Source organism: Ochlerotatus camptorhynchus, unplaced genomic scaffold (genome assembly GCF_037179485.1).
Source record: "Ochlerotatus camptorhynchus isolate MF236.1 unplaced genomic scaffold, CSIRO-AGI_Acam_v1.1 ptg000094l, whole genome shotgun sequence".
In the NCBI taxonomy this organism is placed as follows: Eukaryota; Metazoa; Arthropoda; class Insecta; order Diptera; family Culicidae; genus Ochlerotatus; species Ochlerotatus camptorhynchus.
This window is the reverse complement of record NW_027040584.1, coordinates 884958-907966: the sequence shown is the minus strand read 5'-3', so window position 1 is coordinate 907966 and position 23009 is coordinate 884958. Positions and strand designations below refer to the sequence as shown.

Here is a 23009-nt window from a genome sequence, read left to right as displayed (position 1 = left end):
CAAAAAGCGAGCACGATTACCATACGAACGAGTTTTGACGAAATTTGATGGCTAGTCTAGTCTAGTCTAGTCTACACATACACAGCCAGTACTTGAAAGAATCCTGGAAAATGATACATCTATCATTTTTCTTGTCATTATTAATGCCTGCTGCACATCAAGGATGTGAAACAAACAATAAAACGGCCAGGCCTACTGTGTAGCGTTTAGTTAATTTTTGTGGAAGTGAATGTTTACCATGTCTACTTAATAAGTATAGACAGTGGTTAACATTTAATCCACAGGTAATCAAAGAGCGGGGACATACCGTACCAACCGCTCCGTATGCTGGATTTGAAAATAGGCTATATAAATCGTTGGGAGTGACAGAGCTAAGAAAGTTAATGTACACTCCTTGGTTGTCCGATCTCCTGGGATGGAACACAGGTATTTACCCCTTGTGTTCGAGCGTACAGTCCTCCCTCCGTACAAGCGTGGACGGCACCGCCAACCCACTGCCATCCCTCAATCGATCCAGCCGACCTCAGTTGAAGGACAACGGAGAGCGGTGTGCGGACGTAACCTATACGGAGGGAATGCTGTATTCGCCTAGGTTATAGCGCCCTTGCTCGCTACCATTTTCTTCTAGCGGTTGGGACCTGAGCACTAACTCTTGTCCTAGTCCTATATGGCATATGGTTATAGCGCCATTACTCGCTTTCTGAAAAGAGAAGAAGGGAAGGGAAGGAGAGGAAAAGGACTTGGGAAAAGGAAATGCGGAATTCCTTTCCTCATTAGTATTTGTATCGTCAACTTTTATGAAAACTATATAAATCATTTTTCCTTGGTCAGAGGTATTATTACGACATTTGAATAAGATTGTCTTATCATTTGTTATTCAAAATTTAATGTTATAATGATCAACATAGCTTTGAATTATCTAATATAAATCGGTAACACTGTCCTGCAACCGATTATTTTTCTAATCCGAAAACTAAAAGTTACGAAAAAGCACTTAGGCCTTCATTAAGTTCCACTTTCACTCGAAGTTCAATGTTTCGCGGTTTGCTCTTTACGCATTGTTCAGGCTATCATAACAAGCTATGACCAACGTGACGATTGCTTAAGCCCTGGTTAAACAAGTAAACAAGTTATTAAAATGAAATCATGTTCCCGAAAGCAGTCAACAATGTATCTTAAACCGGATTAAGCGTGCGCCCTATTTTTCTAAACATTCCGACGGGGTCCGCCCAATATCTATCAATTACGTTTTTCTACAATAGTAGCCTGGGATAAATCCTAATTCGACCGACACGTGTTTGTTGAAACATTATATTCTGCCTAATATCAGTAGTCAGTAGTCATTAGGAAACCTGTTACTATATTACCACATATGTATCCTTCTTTCATGAATTTGTCCACTGACTGGCAGTGGCATTATGGATAAAATCCTCCTGGAACCATCTTTTATATAAATAATTTCAAGAAGCTTAAATCCGGGAGTTTGAAGGTGACAGCTCTATCACAACTCCTAAAGCCCATTTCCAGACCGCAAGCATTCCGAAGCTTTTTTCGTATATGCTAAGCCCCGCTCCAATACATTTCAATGTAGGAATCATTAATAATGTACTGGGACTTTCAACCAAGCGGTATTGATTGATTGACGCATATTTAATGAGTTGGAAAGTTTTGTAGTATCACTAGTACTAGCAACAATCAATACGAAACTAACGATTTTAAATTGGCTCACCACTTTAGTAGCCTATTGGTCCCAAGCAAACGATCAACGTACCCCATTCTAGTTGAAATTCTATTACTACACTATGTTTGTTTTGATTCGCTATGAAAGTTTGACAGATAACATCAGGGGTGTGTGGATTCATGCAGAACATGCAGGGGTGAGTGAAATAGCTTGGGACTGCTTGGGACCGTTGTTCTGGTACTGAGTGACCCAAAAATAATAATGATTTTCTTCGGCACCCAGTGGTCTTAGAGTTACCTCTATGGTACTAGCATAGAGGTAACTCTAAGACTAGAAGCTCCCGAAATAACGTGCTCAACTTTTTGGCTCAGCTCTGGTACTCTTTTCGGTACCAAGCTAATCGATTCACCCCTCGAAACATAGGAAAAACCAATAACCCCTCATTTTATCTGTCAAACCCTCGTAGCGAATCAAAACAAACATAGTGTAGTACTAGAATGTCGACTAGAATGGGATACGTTAATTGTTTGCTTGGGACCAATAGGCTAGTCAAGTAGTGAGCCAATTTAAAATCGTTAGTTTCGTATTGATTGTTGGTACTAGTACTCGGAAATTAAGTATGAAAATATTGTAAAGGACAAAATGGAGCGAACTCACCAAATCTGGCCAAGTGAACCTAACAAGCTGGCATGATGTGTTAGAGGGGAAGTCGCAATTGTAGACGGTTCGCTTCACAGGGTAATCCGGTTTGTGGTAAAGCTTGCACGGAATGTATAGTCTTGAAATACGTCTTGGCAGTCTGATACAATCCACATATGTTAGAAAAAAATCCGGAGCAACGCAAAATCCATAAATTTAACGGGATGAAATTTCTTCGCTTCCATCTACAAGCACAACACTCTCCTATCTCCCACCGGTTTGTCCACTCGTGGTTGTCTAATAATCCGTTCGTTTCTATTTGTTGTAACAACCGAGCACTTACACACGAAATTATTGATTAAGTTTCAGTTGACGGAGTTTTTCAATTCTCTTACTAAATTTTCACTAAACACTCAGTAAAATTCGCGAAAAATAAAGCAGCAGCATAAGCAAAACACGTCAGATCCAATGCACCGTTTTGACGAAATTTGATGGCTGTATTTTAATGCATGACGAAACATATGTCAAAATGGATTATAAACAAATCCCCGGACGAAAATTTTACCTGGCAACTGGTCGTGGGAATGTCCCTTCCAGGTATAAATTTGTTTTTGCTGATAAGTTTGCTCGGAAACTAATGATTTGGCAAGGAATCTGCAGTTGTGGCCTTAAAACCAAGGTTTTCATCACATCTCACACAATGACGTCGAAGGTTTACATTAAAGAGTGTCTGAAATAGCGGATTTACCAACCTTATGTTTTGGCCGGATCTAGCCAGCTGCCACTACTCTAATGAGGTACTAGAATGGTATGCTGCAAACAATGTTAATTTCGTCGCCAAAGAGATCAATCCTCCGAATTGCCCTGAGTTCAGACCGATCGAAAAATATTGGGCAATTTCCAAGCGAAAACTTCAAGGATGCGGTAAAGAAGTGACAAATGCACAACAAATGCGTTAGAGGTGTTTCCTCGTAGAGTCCGTTTTTCCATCACACCTCGCAATTTCAAGAGCACACATCTCATGATCTACGAGGTGTATGCATCTGAAAATTTCAGACATCCCTTGCTTCTCCGCAGCAAACAACAAGTAGTAGTTTCAGCTACGTACATTCACAGAAAACTTATTATTTTTACATGTGAAATTGCGAAGTGTAACACGAACAAGGACACTACAGGGAATCACCTTAAAGTGGAATAAGTTCGCCGGTACAGTGCCACCAGCGACTTTGCAGATCATGATGGCATCGATCACAAGTAAAGTGCGACAATTCGTTCGAAACGGTGAAATGTAATAACTTGTTATATATCGTTTAAAAGCTGAATAAATACCCTTTTGTTTCACGTTTTCATCAACCGTGTATGTTGTTTAATTCTTGAGTTATGATCACTTGAATGCGTCCAAATTTACTTTGAATCAGGCTTTAGTAACATCGAACTTGACAAGCTTGACAAAATACCGGTGAATAAAAAAAAACACCAAAAGTTCTGGGGGGGGACCTAGATAATTCTGGAGGGGGCCTGGCACCCCCAGTAGCTACGCCAATGCCGTTGCGGCCTCGGGGATGAACTTCGACGTTGCGGATGAACTTCCACAAGATTGCGTCTTCACGTTGATTGGCGCGTGAAATGGTGAACGGATGTCTTGCCAACCTGCCTAGGGCGTGATATTGGTGAACGCAAACCCTCCTCCGGGAACTCCATAGCAAGCAGGTGGGGTCAGAAGCGATCGAGACTCAAGGTGTGATGTGCCGGTTGCGCAAGACTGCCACAAACTTATAGAGACACGTGATGCCGTTTGGCAGCGGAATAAGCACACGCACAAAGCACACAATTATATCGCACTGTTACCTGTTTTCCCAAAACCACTTTTTCCAGCAACGCACAAACTTGTTTGGGAAGCCTATTAGCTGCTAAAGGGAAAGCCTTAGTAAGCCACAAAAAGGTAACACATGTTAAGAAATTTATTGAAGTCTTCACAGAAGTTCAGAAGTTCACGGAAGCTTAAACATTCTTGGGACCGTTAAGTTATATTCAGGGCAGCACAACAAGCTTCATGAGAGCTGCAAATACTTAAGAGAAGTTTCGAGAAGTTCAGGAAAGGACAGAGAAAATCAGACCTCAGTACCCAGGTCAAAATCATTGCAGCCCTAACTATGTTTTTTGTCATGAAAATTAATAGGTTTTATATTTTTTGTGAACGTAATGCAACCAAACTTGAAACTTTGCCGAAGATACCACCCTGTTTTGATGCGAAAGATATAACACAAAAAACATTAAATTTGGCGTAAGGGACCATGTACTAATCACGTAAGATTTTTCTATCCCAGCTCCCCCTTAATAAGATCCAACATCGAACAATAAAATGTTCTGTATTCTTAGTGATTTCGTAAGGTATTTCTAAGATTCCCTGCCTCCCTTGTAAGAAGACGTAAGAAATTTTATTTCCAGAATACTACGTAATAAGTGCATGGTCCTTAATCGCACAAAAATTGTTCTCTATAATTTTCAGGGCTCATAGCTGATTGGATACATGTAAAAGAAATTTCATATTGGAACTCCTTGGAGCTCTTGATCAGTGAATATTTTTGTGAATCTAAAGTTATTTTAAGAACAAATGTCATTGACTCCAATCAGTTAAATTCCAAGACGAAATACTGCATGTATGATCATTATCGCGGTGACTCTTCTTTTAAGGAACACACCACACTCGCGTGAACAAAAGCCTGGCTCATCACATCAACCGAACTTTAAGTCACGTGCGATTGAGGTCATACCGGGTAACAAAGGGGAATACGAGAGCAGGCATCTCTTTTCTTACCATTCATCTGGACTGCATCAACAATTCAAGAATAAAACGTATAAAAAATTAAAGAAACTTATCGCTAGTGGGTTTCGGGACGAATAAACGATGCCTACGATCCGATCGACTGCTCACATGACTGCATCAAATTTGGTTTAAATTTTTCAACGGTTCACCCTCAGATTTGTGCTACCGACCACTCTCTGAAAGTTTAGTTTTAGTTCTCCCTAACTCGGGCTGTTATTTTTTTTAAATAGTTCTTTTATTTGGAAGGCTCAGTCGCGTTGGCTTTACGGAGCCGATAATTATCTAGTAGAAGTTGGACCGAATACTCGCGGCTTACCTTAGCTTAGAGGGGTACATTGTCGAAGGATAGGATGAGGGGAGGAACTTGGGGGGGTGAGGTTTCGTTGTCTCATCAGAGCGCTGTCGCCAGTATGAACGGTAGTGCGGTTCTAGTTTCATCTGGAGCTTGACCGGCTATGGTAACCAGTGGGTGACGGGGGGACAAGACATACAAAAACTAATAAAGGAATTGAATTCATATACTATACGCTCTCTGGCGGTGTCATTCCGTACATTACCAAACTGCATGATCGACGTCATTGTAACCGTTTCCACTCCGACAGATGTTGCTGTCCACGAGGTTTATTCTATTGAGATGCTCTAGGGGACAGATATTAATAAACTTAAGTAATTCAAAGAAATTTGTTTGGGATTACTGAAAGTATTATCGCTATTGCGTTAGTGCAGATATCGATGTAAGGAGAAAGTTCACTTCATAAAGAAGCTGCTTGTGATATTTATTTAAAAAAAAAATTTCAACCCACTTTAGTTATTAAAAAATTTACAGATTTATTCTATCGATAGTCCTTTTGCATACTGTTCAGTTGTAGATCTTGATATTCCTTTAACAAACTCTCGTTTCTTCCTAATATTGCTACTTAACTCATCTTCTTATGTTTTTGTTCTGCTTTGTTTTTTTTTTTTGGATTAGATCAGATACTTGTTTCAAACGCAAACTACTTACATGCTAATTCTTTGTTGTTTTAGCGTTCTAGCGTAGTAGTGTACAGGGGAAAGTAAATATACGCTTTTACACTTATGTTACACTAAATTAAAAGTTGAGAAAAGAATCTCGAGCAAAAAATTGACAGTATAAATCTCTTTCCTTCGTCGTCGAGGTTTACACTAGTTAAAAGATACACGAAAAAAGAAAATCACAAACGACGTGTAAAAACAACAAATTTCGATTTCCTTAACTTAATATTTGTAAAGTAGGAAAATACTCTTCTTTTATAAATTTTATATATATTACTATCGTCTATCGACGAATATCGAAAAAAAAAACATCTACATAGGTTCGTCTTAAACTGAAGACTGCTTATTCGAGGTTTCCGTTAAGAAATAAATAAGTCTTTCATATGTACACAGAAGGCTGTTCTATGATCTGTTCGATTCTTTTTTTTTCTTTCTGAGAAGCTCCTAGTATTTCGTTAGATACCCGGTTTCGGTTCAGATTCAATATGTTTCCACTAATTTTAGAGATCGCTTCGAAAAGACAAAGTTGTGCCATTTTCATCGTTGCTGGTTTTAAGTTATTTCGTTACTCTGTTTGCCTGCGGTTCTTTGATATTTTGTCCTTTATCACAATTTTATCGGTTGATGTACTCGCGGTTAATCTGATGGATTGCCTTAATCTCAAGCGTCAAATCAGTCTGGTTCGTCTAGGCTTTTTTGGTAGTCGTTGCCCGTCGAGCAATGCCTCATACGTCACTCTGTTTGGCATTGCTGTTGATGACGAATGCCCCATTCACGTGACCATTGACGTGGCCATTCACCAGGTGTCCGTTGACGTGATAACCATTGCCGTTGACGACCTTCCCGTTGGAGATGGTAAACGGAGGTGACAAGTGTCCGTTCATTTCGGCTGGAGGGGTCGTCAGAGGTGGCGGAGTGACCGGAACCGGTTTGATCAACTCTAGTTTATCGTCAACCGAACTCTTCAGGTGGTTCTTGATCAGCCCCTTGCCCTTGAGACCTTTCACCGTCGGCGGATGAGGCATAGCATAACGCAGTTTGTCCCAGAACCATTGGTCCCCCCACTTGACGTAGGTGTTCATTTTGAGATAAGCCTTCAACTCCGGATCTAGGTTGTCGATGTTGCCGATGTCTCCGTAGATGACGATGATCACCCGGGTACGCTTCTCTTCCATGGAATTGAGATGTGCCGTGCGGAACTCCATACGGCCCCAAACCGATTCCAGGAAGTTGGTTGACAGCACTACGATCGTCCGACGAGAGTCTTCCACCGATTTGGCGATCTGAAAAAACGAAAATTGTCACTCAAACACTCTTCAATACTGATCAAAGGAGGTCTCACCTGCGTCGGAATCAGCTCTCCGGGCATCCAATCGCGCACGTGCCAGCAGGTCTTGAAGTTCATCGGTTCCTTCTCCAGCGTCGGCACCAAGTGCTCCGTGATAAATTCCTCATCCTTGTGCGAGTAGGAAATGAACGCATCGTACAGTTTATCCTTGTCCAATTCCTCCTCGGAAACCCACCACAGACACATGTTGTGCGTAAACAACCACACCTTGATCTCCATATGGTAGGCAAAGTACAGCACCGTGAACAGTCCTATCAGCAGTCCCACGATCGACAGAATCACACTGACGGTTATGATCGTGGTCATACTCTCGCTGCATAGGTCACTCACCGTAATCGATTCGAGCGGCTCACCGCTCTCGCACGTAATCTGTCCCATGTCTCCAATTCTCTTATGATTGCGCTGGATAAAATTCAAGAACTGCGCAGAACTACAGTCGCAGCGCCACCGGTTTCCGGACAGCTGCATATTCTCCAGAACCTTGCTGCCGTTCAGTGCCTCCACGACCGACTGATTCAGCATGGCCAACTTGTTCCGTGTCAAGTCTAGAATCCGTAGACTACTGGGCAAGTTCTCCGGTAGCAGTTCGGCGATCGCGTTATTCCTAGCGTATAACTCCGCAACCTTACCGTACCCAGTCAAATTCGCCGTCGGCAGCTCGGTTATGTTGTTGTCCTCCACGTGCAGTTCGATGAAGTTGTATCCAAACATGGTGGGTTGCGGTAGCGGCGGGATTTCCGTCAGCCCTTGCCGCGTGCAGTTGACGATAACTCCGCGATCGAGCGGTCGAACGTTGCAGCTGCAATTGGCCGGGCAGCGTTTGATCTCCGTACCGGGTTGATCCAGCTGGCAGAGCAGGTCTTTGGTTTGCAGCTTGGACACGTTGACGTCGAGGAGGTCTTGCGGTTCCGAACAACGTAGTTCGTCCGCTACGAATTGTATCCGCCGGTAGACCACTTTGTCCAGTTCGTTCAGCAGGTACTGCACGAAGGAAAATATGACGCAGTTGCAGTTCAACGGGTTATCGTTGACGTAGACGTAGATCTTGCTGTCGTCCTGCTGCAGCCGCTGGGAGGTGATGATGGGTTCCATGTCTTTGAGGTCGATCTCGGAGATGCGGTTGTGCGTCAGGTTGACGCGGACGTCCTGCGAGACGAACTGTAGGCTGAGATAGGACAGAGTGGAGATGTTGTTGTAGCTGAGGTCCAGTTCTCGGAGCTGCAGGGTGTTGTAGTTCCAGTCGCGGAAGATGGTAGTGATGCTGTTGTTGCGCAGGTTCAGGATCCGCAGGTTGTTCAGGTACTGGAAGGGAGTACCGTCCGTGTCGCCGATGTCCTGCTCCTGGAGGACGAAGCTGAAGTCGTGGAACGACAGGTGGTTGTTCTGCATGTACAGTTTCTCCAGGGCTTTCGTGCTGCTGAAGGTGAAGCGATCGATGGCGTGCAGGAAGTTGTCGTTCAGGTGCAGCTCGGTCAGCTTGTCCAGGGAGGCGAAGATGCTTCTATGGGAGGAAGAGTGGAATCAGTAAGGGAGTTGGTGGAAATCATGGGTTTTACTTACGCGGAAAGGTTGTAGAGGCGATTGTAGGACAGCCGCAGGGTGAGCAATTCGCGGGTGTTTTCGAGCAGTCGTTCCGGAAGGGCTTCCAATTCGTTGTAGGCGAGATTCAGATCCTGGAGACGCAGCTGATCTCGCAGAAGCAATTCCGGTAGGGACCCGAGCTGGTTGTAGCTCAGATCCATGTGAGTGATGTCACTGGAACCGCGGAACAGCGAAGCGGGTAGATGGGTGAAGCTGCAGCGATTCAGGATGACCGTCTTGAGCTGGGAGAGGTTTCCCAGGAATGCCTCCGGTAGGGTTTGCAGGGGAGCTTGGTTGTTGATGAATTTGAACTCTTTCAGCTTTCGATTTTCGGACAGGAGATTCTCCGGTAGTTCGGTGAATCTATTGAAACCGAGGTTCAGGACGGTGAGATCCGGAAGCAGAGTGAACACGTCGGAATTGAGCGTTTCGATCGCGTTGACCGAGAGGTCTAGTTCCTGGAGAGTTTCCGCTCCGCGGAAAGATTCTTTGGTTATGTTACGCAGCTGGTTGCGCCAAAGATTCAGATGACGCAGCTTTCGTTGATTTTTGAAAAGGCCTGGCTCGAGTTCGATGATCTGATTGGCTCCGAGCTCCAGGATAACCAAGTTCGTTAGGTTATCGAAAACGTTATGGAGCAGTTTGACGTGATTACTGCGTAGAATGAGCCACTTCAGATTCGGTAGATCGGCAAACAGATCCGGCTGGATGTCCTCGATGCCGGAACTTAGGAATAGCTTTTCCAGGTCCTGCATACCTTCAAAGTGCTGCCGAACCAGCCTTACTCCGAGGTCCTTCCCGTAGTTTTGGTACCAGAAATCTTTGACGTGCCTAACGCCAAGAAAGCTGACAAACTGCCTTATCGACTGCCGTTGCGGCAGCGGACAGTGGATGATTTTTACCTGTGTCGTGTTGCCGACATTCAACGTCGGCAGTTCGCTAAACTCCTGCTTCTCGTAGCACTGTATCTGTGCGTAGATGCCAGGTTTTATTTTCACCGTAATTTCCGGATTAATCACGGGACATTGAATCTCGTAATCGGAGCTGGCATACATGCAGCTGCAGTCGCTGGTGGTGGTCGTCGGTTCGGGACACGTGAATCGCTGTTCACCGGCGCTGGTGCCAGTACTGGTGGCTCCCGTTCCACTGGACCCAACTCCCGTTCCTCCGCTTATCAGCTCGCCTCCGAGCACGTAGTCGGTGTAGTGTTGCTGCGGAAATGAACTTGCCAAATTGTGCGTAAGTAACGCCACTAGTAATGGGAACATCAGCAGCGCCATGATGGTAAACTACGGTTGTTGCTGTGCTGTTACTACAGGGCTGATAAATCTCCCCGCGCGGTTACGGTTGGTTGAGTCTTTATGATAATTTAGCATAAATCGTACGATTGCAACGGCAGTAGCACGGTGGAGCGAGCGGTATGCATGCTTTTCCCTCCTTTATCTGGCTACACTGGCTACGATGCTGCTGCTGCGAGAGTTGGGCGGTCGAGATAAAATCTGGAAAAACAGAAAACCGAGAGATGGAAAAACGAATCAGTTAACGAGCTTGTCGGTGCAATTGGATGTTTCGCGTGGACGAATGCGAGAAATTGGATCGAATGTAGTTATATGTTTGAATGTGAAATGGGTGAAGATTATGGATGTTATGTTTTTTTGTTGTGTGACGGATAGAGGTGAGATAGTTGGACGAGCAAAATGTAGGGTGCGGTGTGTTCGATAAGGGATTGCTTTTCGAAAACTGACGCATCTTTGTTCAATGCAGCTACAGTTAACGCCGACATCGCATGTAATAATGACATGCATTGCATTATGTTTAAGTTAAATCGTATACAATGCAAATTTCCGACATATAATGCAATTAATCATTTTTACATCGTAAGACTTTTTAAATTGAATACTTTATTACAGATTAACTCAAATATGATGTCAAATCAACTCGTTTAAAAATAATTTAGAATTTGCACGAATATGGCCTGTACTTTTGTACGTATAAGCAATTTTTGCATTCTATATGATTTGATTGTTAGTATATCACCGAAACAACCTTGAATATATGTACGTGCATTCTAGTTGCCTGGGTTGCTGATGATGGTCTTACCGCTTACCATTTCCTACACAGGTTTGAGCTGGACGATTTATCTTTAAGATAATTAACATTAACACAGCCCCTTAGCACCTGTTCAGACAATTAGGTATTTCGTACTGCTTCTGGCAGCGCTCACCACCAGAGGGCAGGCAGCTTTCAAATGTATGGGCTAGAAAACCAGGTTGCATATGTTTTCAGTTAATTTCAATATGACCTTTGAACTCTACTCAAAACTCTGTTGGAATTATCTTCAAAATTCCGTTGGAGTTTTTCTCATAACTCTCAGAATTCTAATTTAACTCTCCACGCAATCGCCATGGAAATCTACTCATAACAATTTTTGCTATTCCCTAGGAATTATCCCCATCAATCCCTAATATCCCTTACATTGCTGTCTAAAAATTATAGTCTCATTTTAGAATCTCTTTAGAGCTACCTTCAAATGTTTGTTACAGGCAATGATTCACATTTTTGCTAAAATTCGGCCATTTAGGATCGTTTGAAATTTTGAAATTGCGCGGTTTTTTTTGCGAAAGCCCTTGTTGATGAGTTTTCCGAATTAATTTGGCATTTTGGCCAGAATATGAACCCCTGGGGGTCATAGACTGATCCTCAAACAACCGTAAGAGTGGTTAATTCATGAAACTGGTCCTAGACCAACGTGTTTTTTGCGAAAGCACTTGTTGATTTTAAGAACTAATTTGACGCTGTGGCCAGAATATGCACCCTGGTGTCATAGACCCCAAGTAACATTTTAAGTTTTATGAAATACTACAAAGCAACTATAAAACAACATTCATAAAGCCCTGATCAAGGCTATTTTGTCATTAATGCATCCACCAAAACCTCATTAAGACTAGAATATGTCTAGTTGGCCCACCCTGAAGAAGGTTCTGAAGGGTGTATTCTCGAAGCTCTTCAAGATTGATTTACTGCAAAAGGTTGTATGACGAACGCATTGAGAACCATTTGAAAGCTACAATAAAAGCTATTTAGCAACAATAAAAACTCTTTCCGAGCCATTTCCCCTAGCCGCATGCTGAATCCACTAGGAAAGCATCAATCAAGATAGAAAAGGATTTATGAATCCGATCTTATCAAAATAATTAAAATAGAAACTGATGGTTTAAAAATCTTGTTGAATATCCTAATTTATTACAATAGTTCTCATTAAGTGGCCTAGTTTTAAGTGCCATATTAAATTTGATATGAAATGTACGTGAAAACATCGAAACAATTCAGTCCACCCTCGTTCTTCAGATCGAGCTTGGCCGAGACTTTTTTTTTATTATTTTCGCATTCAAATGTTTGTTCATTGCTAAATTTACCAAAATATAGTTATATCTAAGGAAATATTGATTGAAAATCGAAGATTGTAAAAAACAAGCAAACTAATTGTAACATGGCGGTGGCATAAAAGTTGATTTTCATGGGTCATTTGTGAAAAAGTTGTTTTGCTTTCAAAAATTCCTTAACAAATTAATAAGGGTTTAAAATGGCTTTTATTAAGAAAACTTGCAGGCTGAATTGTATTTATCTAAAGCCATTTTGCTTGATCCGAACCCTTCAGATTTATGGCAGCATTTATGGAGGCAAAGTTACCTGCAAAAAGTTAAACGTCAAAGTTTGTTTATCTTTCGATAGTTGTGCTGTGAGATCCAGGATTCTTCCAGGCGGTTTTCTCCCGATGGATTGGGAGTAGTTACTCAGATAGTTTGCGATACTGTTTTAGAACATTTCGCATTTCGAACAGCTGGAAGCGCAATCGATCCCGAAAAAGATCCCCTTCTTCCGGATGGTTACAGAAGTGCACCATACAACGATGCAGGGATGTATGCTTGAATGAAATTTTCGATGAGTTGATTCTTTCGCCGAATAAAATCGCTGCTATGGATCGGAAACCAGCTAATCTCTGCTAACTGGACGCAAGATCTGGAGAAGGCTGGTATTTTTTAAAACTTTCGACAATGTTTTATGAATTTGAGGGCCACGCTCACTTCTCTTCTCCGCCAGATGGTCAGTCGTTGATGGTGTGCTGGTTCTTCTAAAGAAGTAAATTTTGCTGAAATCGACTTGAATTTTTCATCCTACTTCGTCTATCCTTCGAGATTTCCTTGTCATAAATTTGGCATTTATTAACTATGAGGAACCTTATTTTAAGCTCAATTTGTAAACAGAGTAAATAAGGAGTGAATGATGCAAAAGTCTAAAAAAGCAACAATAAATGCTTTTTGCTCTAATGCAAAACCTAATGGTTTTATGGTTGCTTTTATAATGATAGAACACGTTTATAAAGTATTTTATCAAGACATTAATAAACAATTACTAACGACGTTTATGCTTGAATTACAGAACAGTTTTAAGAAGGGATTGTCAACTGTTTTAAATTTATTTTTAAAACAAGACAGTTTTTGACTTTCTTGCCAGACTATAAAAGGTTTTTAAAACAGCAAAAAGTTGAATCCGATCTTAACAAAATAATTAAAATAGAAACTGATGGTTTAAAAATCTTGTTGAATATCCTAATTTATTACAATAGTTCTCATTAAGTGGCCTAGTTTTAAGTGCCATATTAAATTTGATGTGAAATGTACGTGAAAACATCGAAACAATTAAGTCCACCCTCGTTCTTCAGATCGAGCTTGGCCGAGATTTTTTTATTATTTTCGCATTCAAATGTTTGCTCATTGCTAAATTTACCAAAATATAGTTATATCTAAGGAAATATTGATTGAAAATCGAAGATTGTAAAAAACAAGCAAACTAAGGTGGCATAAAAGTTGATTTTCATGGGTCATTTGTGAAAAAGTTGTTTTGCTTTCAAAAATTCCTTAACAAATTAATAAGGGTTTAAAATGGCTTTTATTAAGAAAACTTGCAGGCTGAATTGTATTTATCTAAAGCCATTTTGCTTGATCCGAACCCTTCAGATTTATGGCAGCATTTATGGAGACAAAGTTACCTGCAAAAAGTTAATCGTCAAAGTTTGTTTATCTTTTGATAGTTGTGCTGTGAGATCCAGGATTCTTCCAGGCGGTTTTCTCCCGATGGATTAGGAGTAGTTACTCAGATAGTTTGCGATACTGTTTTAGAACATTTCGCATTTCGAACAGCTGGAAGCGCAATCGATCCCGAAAAAGATCCCCTTCTTCCGGATGGTTACAGAAGTGCACCATCCAACGATGCAGGGATGTATGCTTGAATGAAAGTTTCGATGCGTTGATTCTTTCGCCGAATAAAATCGCTGATATGGATCGGAAACCAGCTAATCTCTGCTAACTGGACGCAAGATCTGGAGAAGGCTGGTATTTTTTTAAACTTTCGACAATGTTTTATGAATTTGAGGGCCACGCTCACTTCTCTTCTCCGCCAGATGGTCAGTCGTTGTTGGTGTGCTGGTTCTTCTAAAGAAGTAAATTTTGCTGAAATCGACTTGAATTTTTCATCCTACTTCGTCTATCCTTCGAGATTTCCTTGTTATAAATTTGGCATTTATTAACTATGAGGAACCTTATTTTAAGCTCAATTTGTAAACAGAGTAAATAAGGAGTGAATGATGCAAAAGTCTAAAAAAGCAACAATAAATGCTTTTTGCTCTAATGCAAAACCTAATGGTTTTATGGTTGCTTTTATAATGATAGAACACGTTTATAAAGTATTTTATCAAGACATTAATAAACAATTACTAACGACGTTTATGCTTGAATTACAGAACAGTTTTAAGAAGGGATTGTCAACTGTTTTAAATTTATTTTTAAAACAAGACAGTTTTTGACTTTCTTGCCAGACTATAAAAGGTTTTTAAAACAGCAAAAAGCTGCATTACTAAGCAGGAATGTTTTACACTTTGAAATGCTATATTTAAACTAATTGGATTGTTCATTGCCGTTATAAAACCATCATAAATCAGAGTGAATGCTAAATGGTTACTGGATTGTTACTTGGGGCTGGTTCTCCGGATGATCCGCAACGTATGTAAAAGTTCATGAAACTGGTCCTAGAGCTCCGCGTTTTTTTTTTGCGAAAGCACTAGTTGATGCAAAATAATTTGGCGTTGTGGCTCGAATATGCATTTTGGAAGACCAAGACTGGTCCAGCAGAAGATCCGGAACATTTGAAAAAGTGTTCAATTCATGAAGCTGGCCCTAGAGCAGCGCGGTTTTTTGCGAAAGCACTTGTTGATGAGTTTTAAGAAAGAATTTGCGTAGTGTCCTGAATATACACCCTGGAGGGCAAAGACTGGTCCTCTAAAAGATCCGAAACATCCGTCAAAATGTTCAATTCATGAAACTGGTTATAGAGCTTCGCGTTGTTTTGCGAAAGCACTTGTTGATAAGTTTTTGGAATGAATTTTATATGTTTTTTAGATTGGTCCTCCGGAAGATCCGGAACATCCGTAAAAGTGGTCAATTCATGAAACTGGTTTTAGACCTAAGTGTTTTTTTTTGCGAATTCACTTATTGATGGGTTTTAAGAAAAAAAAAAGACCGTTTTGACCAAAATGCATCCAAGAGGCCATAGATTGATCCTCAATGAGGTCAGGAACAACCGTAAAAGTGGTCAATTCAAGGGGTAAGTCATTCAGCACAGTGTGCCGAAAGTAGATTCGACACTGCTTGGGCACATCCATCGACACACCTTCGGCACAATCTCATAGGCATTGGATTGTTCATTAAATAAAATGGGAGCCCTGCTGGACTGCTGTTATTGAAGTTGTTCACAACAATACGTGCTGTTTGACTGTGTGTTTCAGAAACATACTCTAATTGAATATGCTAGATGAACTCAGACCAGCAATTCACTTCTCGGTTCGCATTTAAATTTGAAATGTAGGCTTCAGAGGCCTGTCGATTGGTATCGATGCCGGTCACAAGTTTTTCCAAGTTTTTCAGCTACTATGCAAATGGAGTGTACTACGAACCGGAATGCAAGAGCAATTTGCATGGATTGAATCATACAATGGTGGCGGTTGGATACGGAAAACTCAAAGGAGAAGATTCCTGGCTAATCAAGAACTCCTGGTACAACTACTGGGGCAACGATGGATTTGCTTTGATGGCGGTGAAGGGTAACAACTGTGGCCTTACCACCGATGCGACGTATGTAAATTTGAAGTGAGATTTCGGTTTAAATTTGAGTAGTTCACGTGGAATGTTTTTTGCTGCAACTCGACCTAATTAACTTACAATTTTTAAACTGAATTTCACTTGTTCAGGTACTACGATCGGATTCTCCCGGAACTCCAACTTGATGGTAAAATCAAACGTCTTAGTTTGAGATCCTTCTTCTTGGCATAAACCATTCCGACGTCGAAAACCGCCGAGAGCTTCTTGCGCGGAATCATCACCTTCAGCAGTTTCTCTTCCAGATTGAGCAGTAAAGTGTAGTGCTTCTGAATCGTTTCCGTCGGATTGATCAGGAACGTTCGGACGACATTCGATTAGTTGGACTTGTAACGCGCACCCAGAGCACAGATGATAGATCCAAAGTGCAGATAGTTTTGTCCGTCACCCTCCGACAGTTTGGCATGTTTTACTTTCTTATCAGCATACATAATCTCCATGACGTCATCCTTGAGGTACTTGTTGAATACATCTACCGTCTAATGGTGATAACCTCGGAGTCCTCCATGGAGGGCATGATGTTCGCGATTGGTTCGCTGATGTCCACCGTGTCGAAACTCTTGTCCTTGATGAAGGCTCGCCACTCGGAAAGTTTTCCTTGGAGAAGACGCTCAACGTTTTGCCATCCTTGGATTCCTTAATCGCCTTCAGCAGCTTTTCAAAATTGGCCTTGTCTTTGTCGTTCTTTTCCTGAACCAACAGCTCCACCGGCGGAATGCCCTCCTCACCGTCCTTCTCGATCTGCTTCAGGAAATCGACCTTCTTCTTGCTGGTCAGGAAAAAGATTGACTTTTCGCACAGCACCGTAATCGTATCGATCAGCTCGTATCCCAGCAGCCAGGTCTTCACCGAGGTTGATTTGCTGTAGATGGTTTCCTCGTCTACGCCGACCACCGTCAAAATGCAATCCACCTTCTGCAGCGAATCATCATGGGAAAACTCTGGTTCCTTCCAAATGGTGTAGAGGCGTTTTATTCGTCGGTAAAAGAAATCCTTTTCGAGCACGATATTCGACATTTTTGGGGTCGTTGCGATTGCAAACCTAAACATTCAAGCTGTCAGAAATACTGGGTTGCCAAATATACCGTACTATTTTTTTTTTTGAAAAATCACAGCTTGCTCTATGTCCGGCACTGCCGGCACAATCGGCAAACCAGCGGTACACTGAGCAAAATTTTGACCCAAGATTGGTGTGCGTCGATTAATGAAACTTGTCCTAGAGCTGCGCTACTATATATGTCCAGTAGTTCATACTGCGGAATTAGAGCCATCCCTCCAAGAAGATAGCTCGTAATCTCTGGATGAACCGGATTGGAATCTGGATATCTGTGTTGCACAGTGGCTCATCTGCACGCCCATAGGATCTTGCGAGGCTTTTGCTAAACAGCTAATTGCTTTGGGTCGTCAAGCCGGAACCGCTAAGCGCACCAAAACTCACTCTGTAGCGAGCCATTTTTTTTTTTAAATCAGCAAGGCTTTACAGATGGTTTATTGGAAGGCCACCCATCGCACCGGGGTCTCTTGCGATGAACAAATTGAACTAGTGAGCTGAATCTCCATGCAATTCAAATGGAGAGTAAGTTCACTAACAACAGAAAGTCACACGACTCGTAGAGTAGGCCTGGGAGAGTCACGTCACACGACGTGACTTTTGTCATCTCACGAGTGACAGAGAGTCACATGATTCGCAGAAGAGACCTGAATGACAAGATCCTCAGCAAAACCGATATTAGAACCACTATAATAATCGTTTTGTCTTTATTGATTATTCGCTGTTGGGTCATTAAGCCGAAGTACGTAAGGCTGAAGGACGTTGGGCTGATGTGAATTTATCAGCCATTCTACATAATAAACTTGTAAATGTAGCTCGACTCTCAGAGAATATCGTGACCTATCCTTCGTTCTAAATGTCAATTTGACCATCGCACGATGCAGGATATTGTTCCGGCCGTTCCCATTTCGGTTATGACTTTGTTGTACGTTTTGCGCACCTCCTGACGCAGGACATCTCCACTTGTAAGAAATTAACTGCAATGAACAGCACAGTCGAACAGTCACTCTTTCCGAAAGTCTGCTCGACTACTGTGGAAAACAGCCTTCTTCTACATTTCTTCTGCAGCCGGCACAATTAAGTGTGAACGTGCATACACTGACATTCAATGTCTACCGGTTGGTAATTGAACTTCATGTACCTACCAACCTGTTTACACCAACTGCAAACTCAACGATTTCGCCGATCGCATTCCGAACCAGATCTTCTAGGCATGTGACCAACCCTCGTTGGAGGTAACCCGTTACGGCCGTCTTGACAAAACCACAAGCCGCAGAAGTTTTCGCTGCGAATCAAATTAGATGGACTAAGTATTGTTAGTTTAATTCGATTCATGGTGCAGAAAATACTTGCAGATTTTCGAAATGTGACACGTCACAATCCACGAACTTATTGGGCTTTACTTGGAGTAAACAAAGAACTCATTATTAGCAACGATTAGCAAAACGTCAACGCTCGACAGTGATGCCATTTTATATTATATGTTTTGTATTCTATTTGTCAACGTATGCCCCAGCGTGCCGAACAGTGTGTCATGCTGTGTTTCGGCACAGTATGCAAAGTTGATTACCCCTTGTTAGGACCAGTGAATTTGTCGTCTCTTTCGTTATTCAGTAGGCATATTTCACAGCACATCCCGCTTCTGATTTTGAAGCGTATCGATGTAGGTATTCCTTTTGAGCCTGTAGCAGCTCCCTTCTGCGAGTGGAATTTTTGTTGCGAAAAAATGTGTTCCGGCTTTTCACAGCTTTTTAGGGACCAAGGCTGGTTGAACTGTCTAGAGGATTGCTGGGCTCTCAACGGAACTGTTTCTCTAATATTGTTTTTTTTGCAAATTATCGTAGAATACAAAGACGGAGTTGTCGGAGTTGAGATTGACCCAGTCCAGTGAAGCAATTCTTTCGTTTACGATGCAGTAATCAGCGAGTTACGTTGAACTCATGACGTGGAGTGGTATCTTCGACTAAATAATGGGTTTCGATAGCTAAAACTAACGGCTTGTGAGCTTTAATTTTAATAAGGGACCAACCATAAATGACGTAGCATATTTTGGAACAACTTTAGCCAAATTTATATTAAATTGTCGGAAAAAACGGGTAAAACCAATGAACTTCGATTACAATTCGGGAAAGTAGGGGAAATGGCTCTAATGTTGGACTATGGATCTAAGATTGGGCCCAGCGCTAAAAATCTGCTATTTATCAATTTTATTTAGATGAGCGCGTCATTGGTATGGTACTAATGGATATTTTTGGTCGTTATTGAAAATTTAGTCGATTGCTGAATTTATGTATGGGCCCAAATTAGGGGCATTTAGGCTGACATTACATCCATGTCCCCTATATACCTTCGTCATATCTCCGGAAAAAATAAGCATCTGGACCTTAATTTTTGTCAAAACCTAGATTACCTGAGTCCCAGTCACTTTGAAGAAATATTGGGAGAATTTTTATGAAAATTTAAAAGGAATTTTGAGCAGATTTTAGAATGATTTCTAAGGATCACAGCAAGGTATTTCAGATAGCTTTTTTAGGAAGAACTCTAAGAGAGTTTTAACTAGAACTTCAAGTCAATTGTGTGAACAGTTCTAGGGTAATAGTGAGAAGAGCTTCAGTTGAATGTTCAGAGTAGACTTCTTTGGATTTTGGGCCCATTTCTGAGGAATATTGTAAATTAGTTATGGAAAGAATTTCAAGAGAGTTCTGATGAGAATTCCAAGGAAATTCCTAGGGTTATTGAATTCTGCTTCTTCTTCTTCTTGTTCGCATTTCAAGCTTATTGCTTAGCGCATATTAGCTTATTGCGTGCTCTCAAACTTAGTGTTCTAAATGCACTTCTACAGTTATTAATTGAGAGCTTTCGATGCCAATACCAATGCATGAATTTGTATATTGTGTGGCAAGCACAATGATACTCTATGCCCAGGGAAGTCGAGAAAATTTCCAACCCGAAAGATTCCCTCGACCGGATCGGGAATCGAACCCGCCGCCTCCGGCTTGGTAATACCGTGCCTTTACTGACTAGGCTATGAGGCCCCTAATTAATTCTAATTATTGAATACTGATGAAACGGTAATTTCCAGTGAATTCCAAAAGGGTTCCAAGATAATTCTACAAAAAATACCAAGGGAATCGATTTTGGAAGGTACGATTCCAAAGGAATTTTAGGGGAATTTCGATGATAATTGCAAGGACATTTCGAGAAGAATTTCTAGAAGATTTAAGTGATTTTTTTGAAGAGCTCCGACGAGATCTCCATAATAGACTGGAGCAAATGTTCAAGAACATTTCTAATGTGAATGACATGGTGAATTCTAGCGAATAAAAAATATTTTTTTTGTTTATTAATTTATTTGATAAGGCTCAATCCAATTAACTATTATTGGTCACTACACAATACATCTTGAAACTATAGTCAAAAAGCACAACACAATAAACACTTTATCTTCCACTGTCCAATAAGCCTCCTCCATCAGAGCGGGAGCCGCTTCCAGTGGTTTCATTGTATGGCAGTATCGCCAACGGGGAGCAGAGTGCTTTCAATGGATGCAAAACGTGGTCAACACTCACACACTCATCACGAAACGGTTGCTTTCCAAAGTCGACGACAATGAAGAGGAAGAACAATGAGGAGGGGTTGCTGCTGAGAAAACAGACGATCGCGTGGCACACATCGAGTGTGGCCTGCTTTTGTCGACAATCGAGTGAGCACTCTAATAATAGAATTATGGAAGGAAGCATGTGTGCAATTCTTGGAAGAATCAGTAAAAATTCCAAGAGAATGTTAAGATTGATTCCATGAATTCTTTGAGTCGCAACAAACAATTTGAACTGATTAATATTCTTTTCCCAACTCCCATGGTATTATTCTACGAATTACCTAGGAATTCAATTAGGAAATTTCTGTCTGAAAATAAATCTCGGTTCCATTATTTAAAAAATAGCATCTGAATTTCACATAGGTGATAATGGCGTAAGTTATAGCAAAACAGTGTCATCGTTAATCATCGACTTGATTCAAAACTAATCATTTCATTCAAGCTAAAACTTCGACACAACTAAACCCATTTCTTAGATCTACACATTATTGTTACCTTTAAAGAATAATAATAATTATTAGCTTGACCCATAATTGCGGGATGACTGTAAAACGGATGCATAATGGCTCCAAACATGGTAAAGAACAATGGTTTATTTTTTAATATAGCAAGCGAATTATATTTTCAGCATTGAAAAATTATTCCTGTACACGCTAACTTCTGCTTACTCACCAGGTGAGTCGATCGTACTCACTTTCGTCCGATGTATCGAGTTGTCAAAATTTGAGTAAACGAGAAATGCCAAACTGAGTAAAAGCCACTCAATCAGCAAAATCCTGGACTTGGAAAAAATGCCAGTCATTTCGGAAGTAACCTCATAGAAAATGTTACTTAAAACCGGCTGAAATGCCTTCAGGTAAGTACGAATTGCTTAGGGAAATGGTGTTGAACCATTTTCTGCTGCGGTAGAATGAATCCGGAGCAGGCAATTTCCATTTCCTTGAATAAAAATCAAAACAAAAACCCTCCCCGCAACTGAAAATACCGGCGAGTGGATTTGACTCAGTCTACGTGAGAACGTCGTTTACTCAAAAGTGAGTCAACATAAGGCTACTCAATTTTGAGTAGCCCTACTTGCCGCTGAAATGAGTACATTCGACTCAATTTTGAGTTGACCAGAATAAGCGTGTAGTTTTGCTATTGAATATTGACTACCTGGAAAAAACTTGGAACACCAGGGAATATCGGGGAATTCATTTTTGGACCTGGAAAATCAGGGAATCTCTGGATATTTAATTCAAATTTAGGGAAATATTTCTTCATCACAGAAACTTATTAATAAGTAGAACTGACCTCGCTAGCTTCAAACAACTATAGAAAGGTCAACACCAACGATAGCAGTGAAAAAGGTCAGTTACGTTATGGAATACCTGTATTTTGGAAGATGTGCTGAACATCTACTGATCTAGTAGGTATCAAATATTGAAAATTAACCTTAACTGAACATACCAAACTCGTTTCGGAGACTAAACAACCTATAATTAAAGCACATCTCAGCAACAGTCATTACCAAAGTAACATTGCAAGTATTAACAAGGTTTTAAAGCATTCTACAAGTCTAAATCATAGTCTACAGAACCCTCATAAAACCCAAATTGTTACATGGGTAGGGAAGTCGCCCTAAAATGCTACGTCATTTATGCATTTTGTAAACCGGTTTAGCTCTGAAAATAAGCTTCTCAGTCAAGTTTTAATATTGCGATGTTGGTGCTATTGCTATTGAGATGGAATTTACTTACTCAATTTCAGATTTGAAAGCGCTTGGTTAAGCTATAACCCGGAATAATTTTCTTGCGAAGCTGGGTCTCAACATGCTCAAAGAAAAATATAATAATAATTAAATTATATGCAAGATGCAGGGGAACTGAGTGCATTTCTTCCCCTAGCGTGAAATTCGGAAACAGTTAGAAAAGAACTTCTGAGAGTGACAAAATTTCCATGCCACACATCGCTGTCAATCATAGTAACCTCCCGGTTGCTGCTTGAACTTATTCTCTGGCGCCTACCACGTTTAAAATTTGCGAATTTAGAAAAATGCGATGCCTTCCCTTGATTTTTG

General features: G+C 41.1%; 2 protein-coding genes across 5 annotated transcripts in view; one reads left to right on the top strand and one right to left on the bottom strand.

Annotated features, from left to right (window-relative positions):
- The window catches only part of Lerp (lysosomal enzyme receptor protein), a 483866-nt gene that overhangs the window by 39993 nt on the left and 420864 nt on the right, over positions 1 to 23009 (top strand). The window lies entirely within an intron of this gene.
- LOC135698737 (protein toll-like) overlaps positions 5991 to 23009 on the bottom strand; it is a 183707-nt gene continuing 166688 nt past the window's right edge. Inside the window, exons 4-6 of the mRNA XM_065218838.1 lie at positions 9070 to 10589; positions 7504 to 9010; positions 5991 to 7444 (exon numbers count right to left, since the gene is read on the bottom strand). Of these exons, the coding sequence (XP_065074910.1) occupies positions 6887 to 7444; positions 7504 to 9010; positions 9070 to 10370 (3366 nt within the window). The 5' untranslated portion in view covers positions 10371 to 10589 and the 3' untranslated portion in view covers positions 5991 to 6886. The remainder of the gene's footprint in view (positions 7445 to 7503; positions 9011 to 9069; positions 10590 to 23009) is intronic.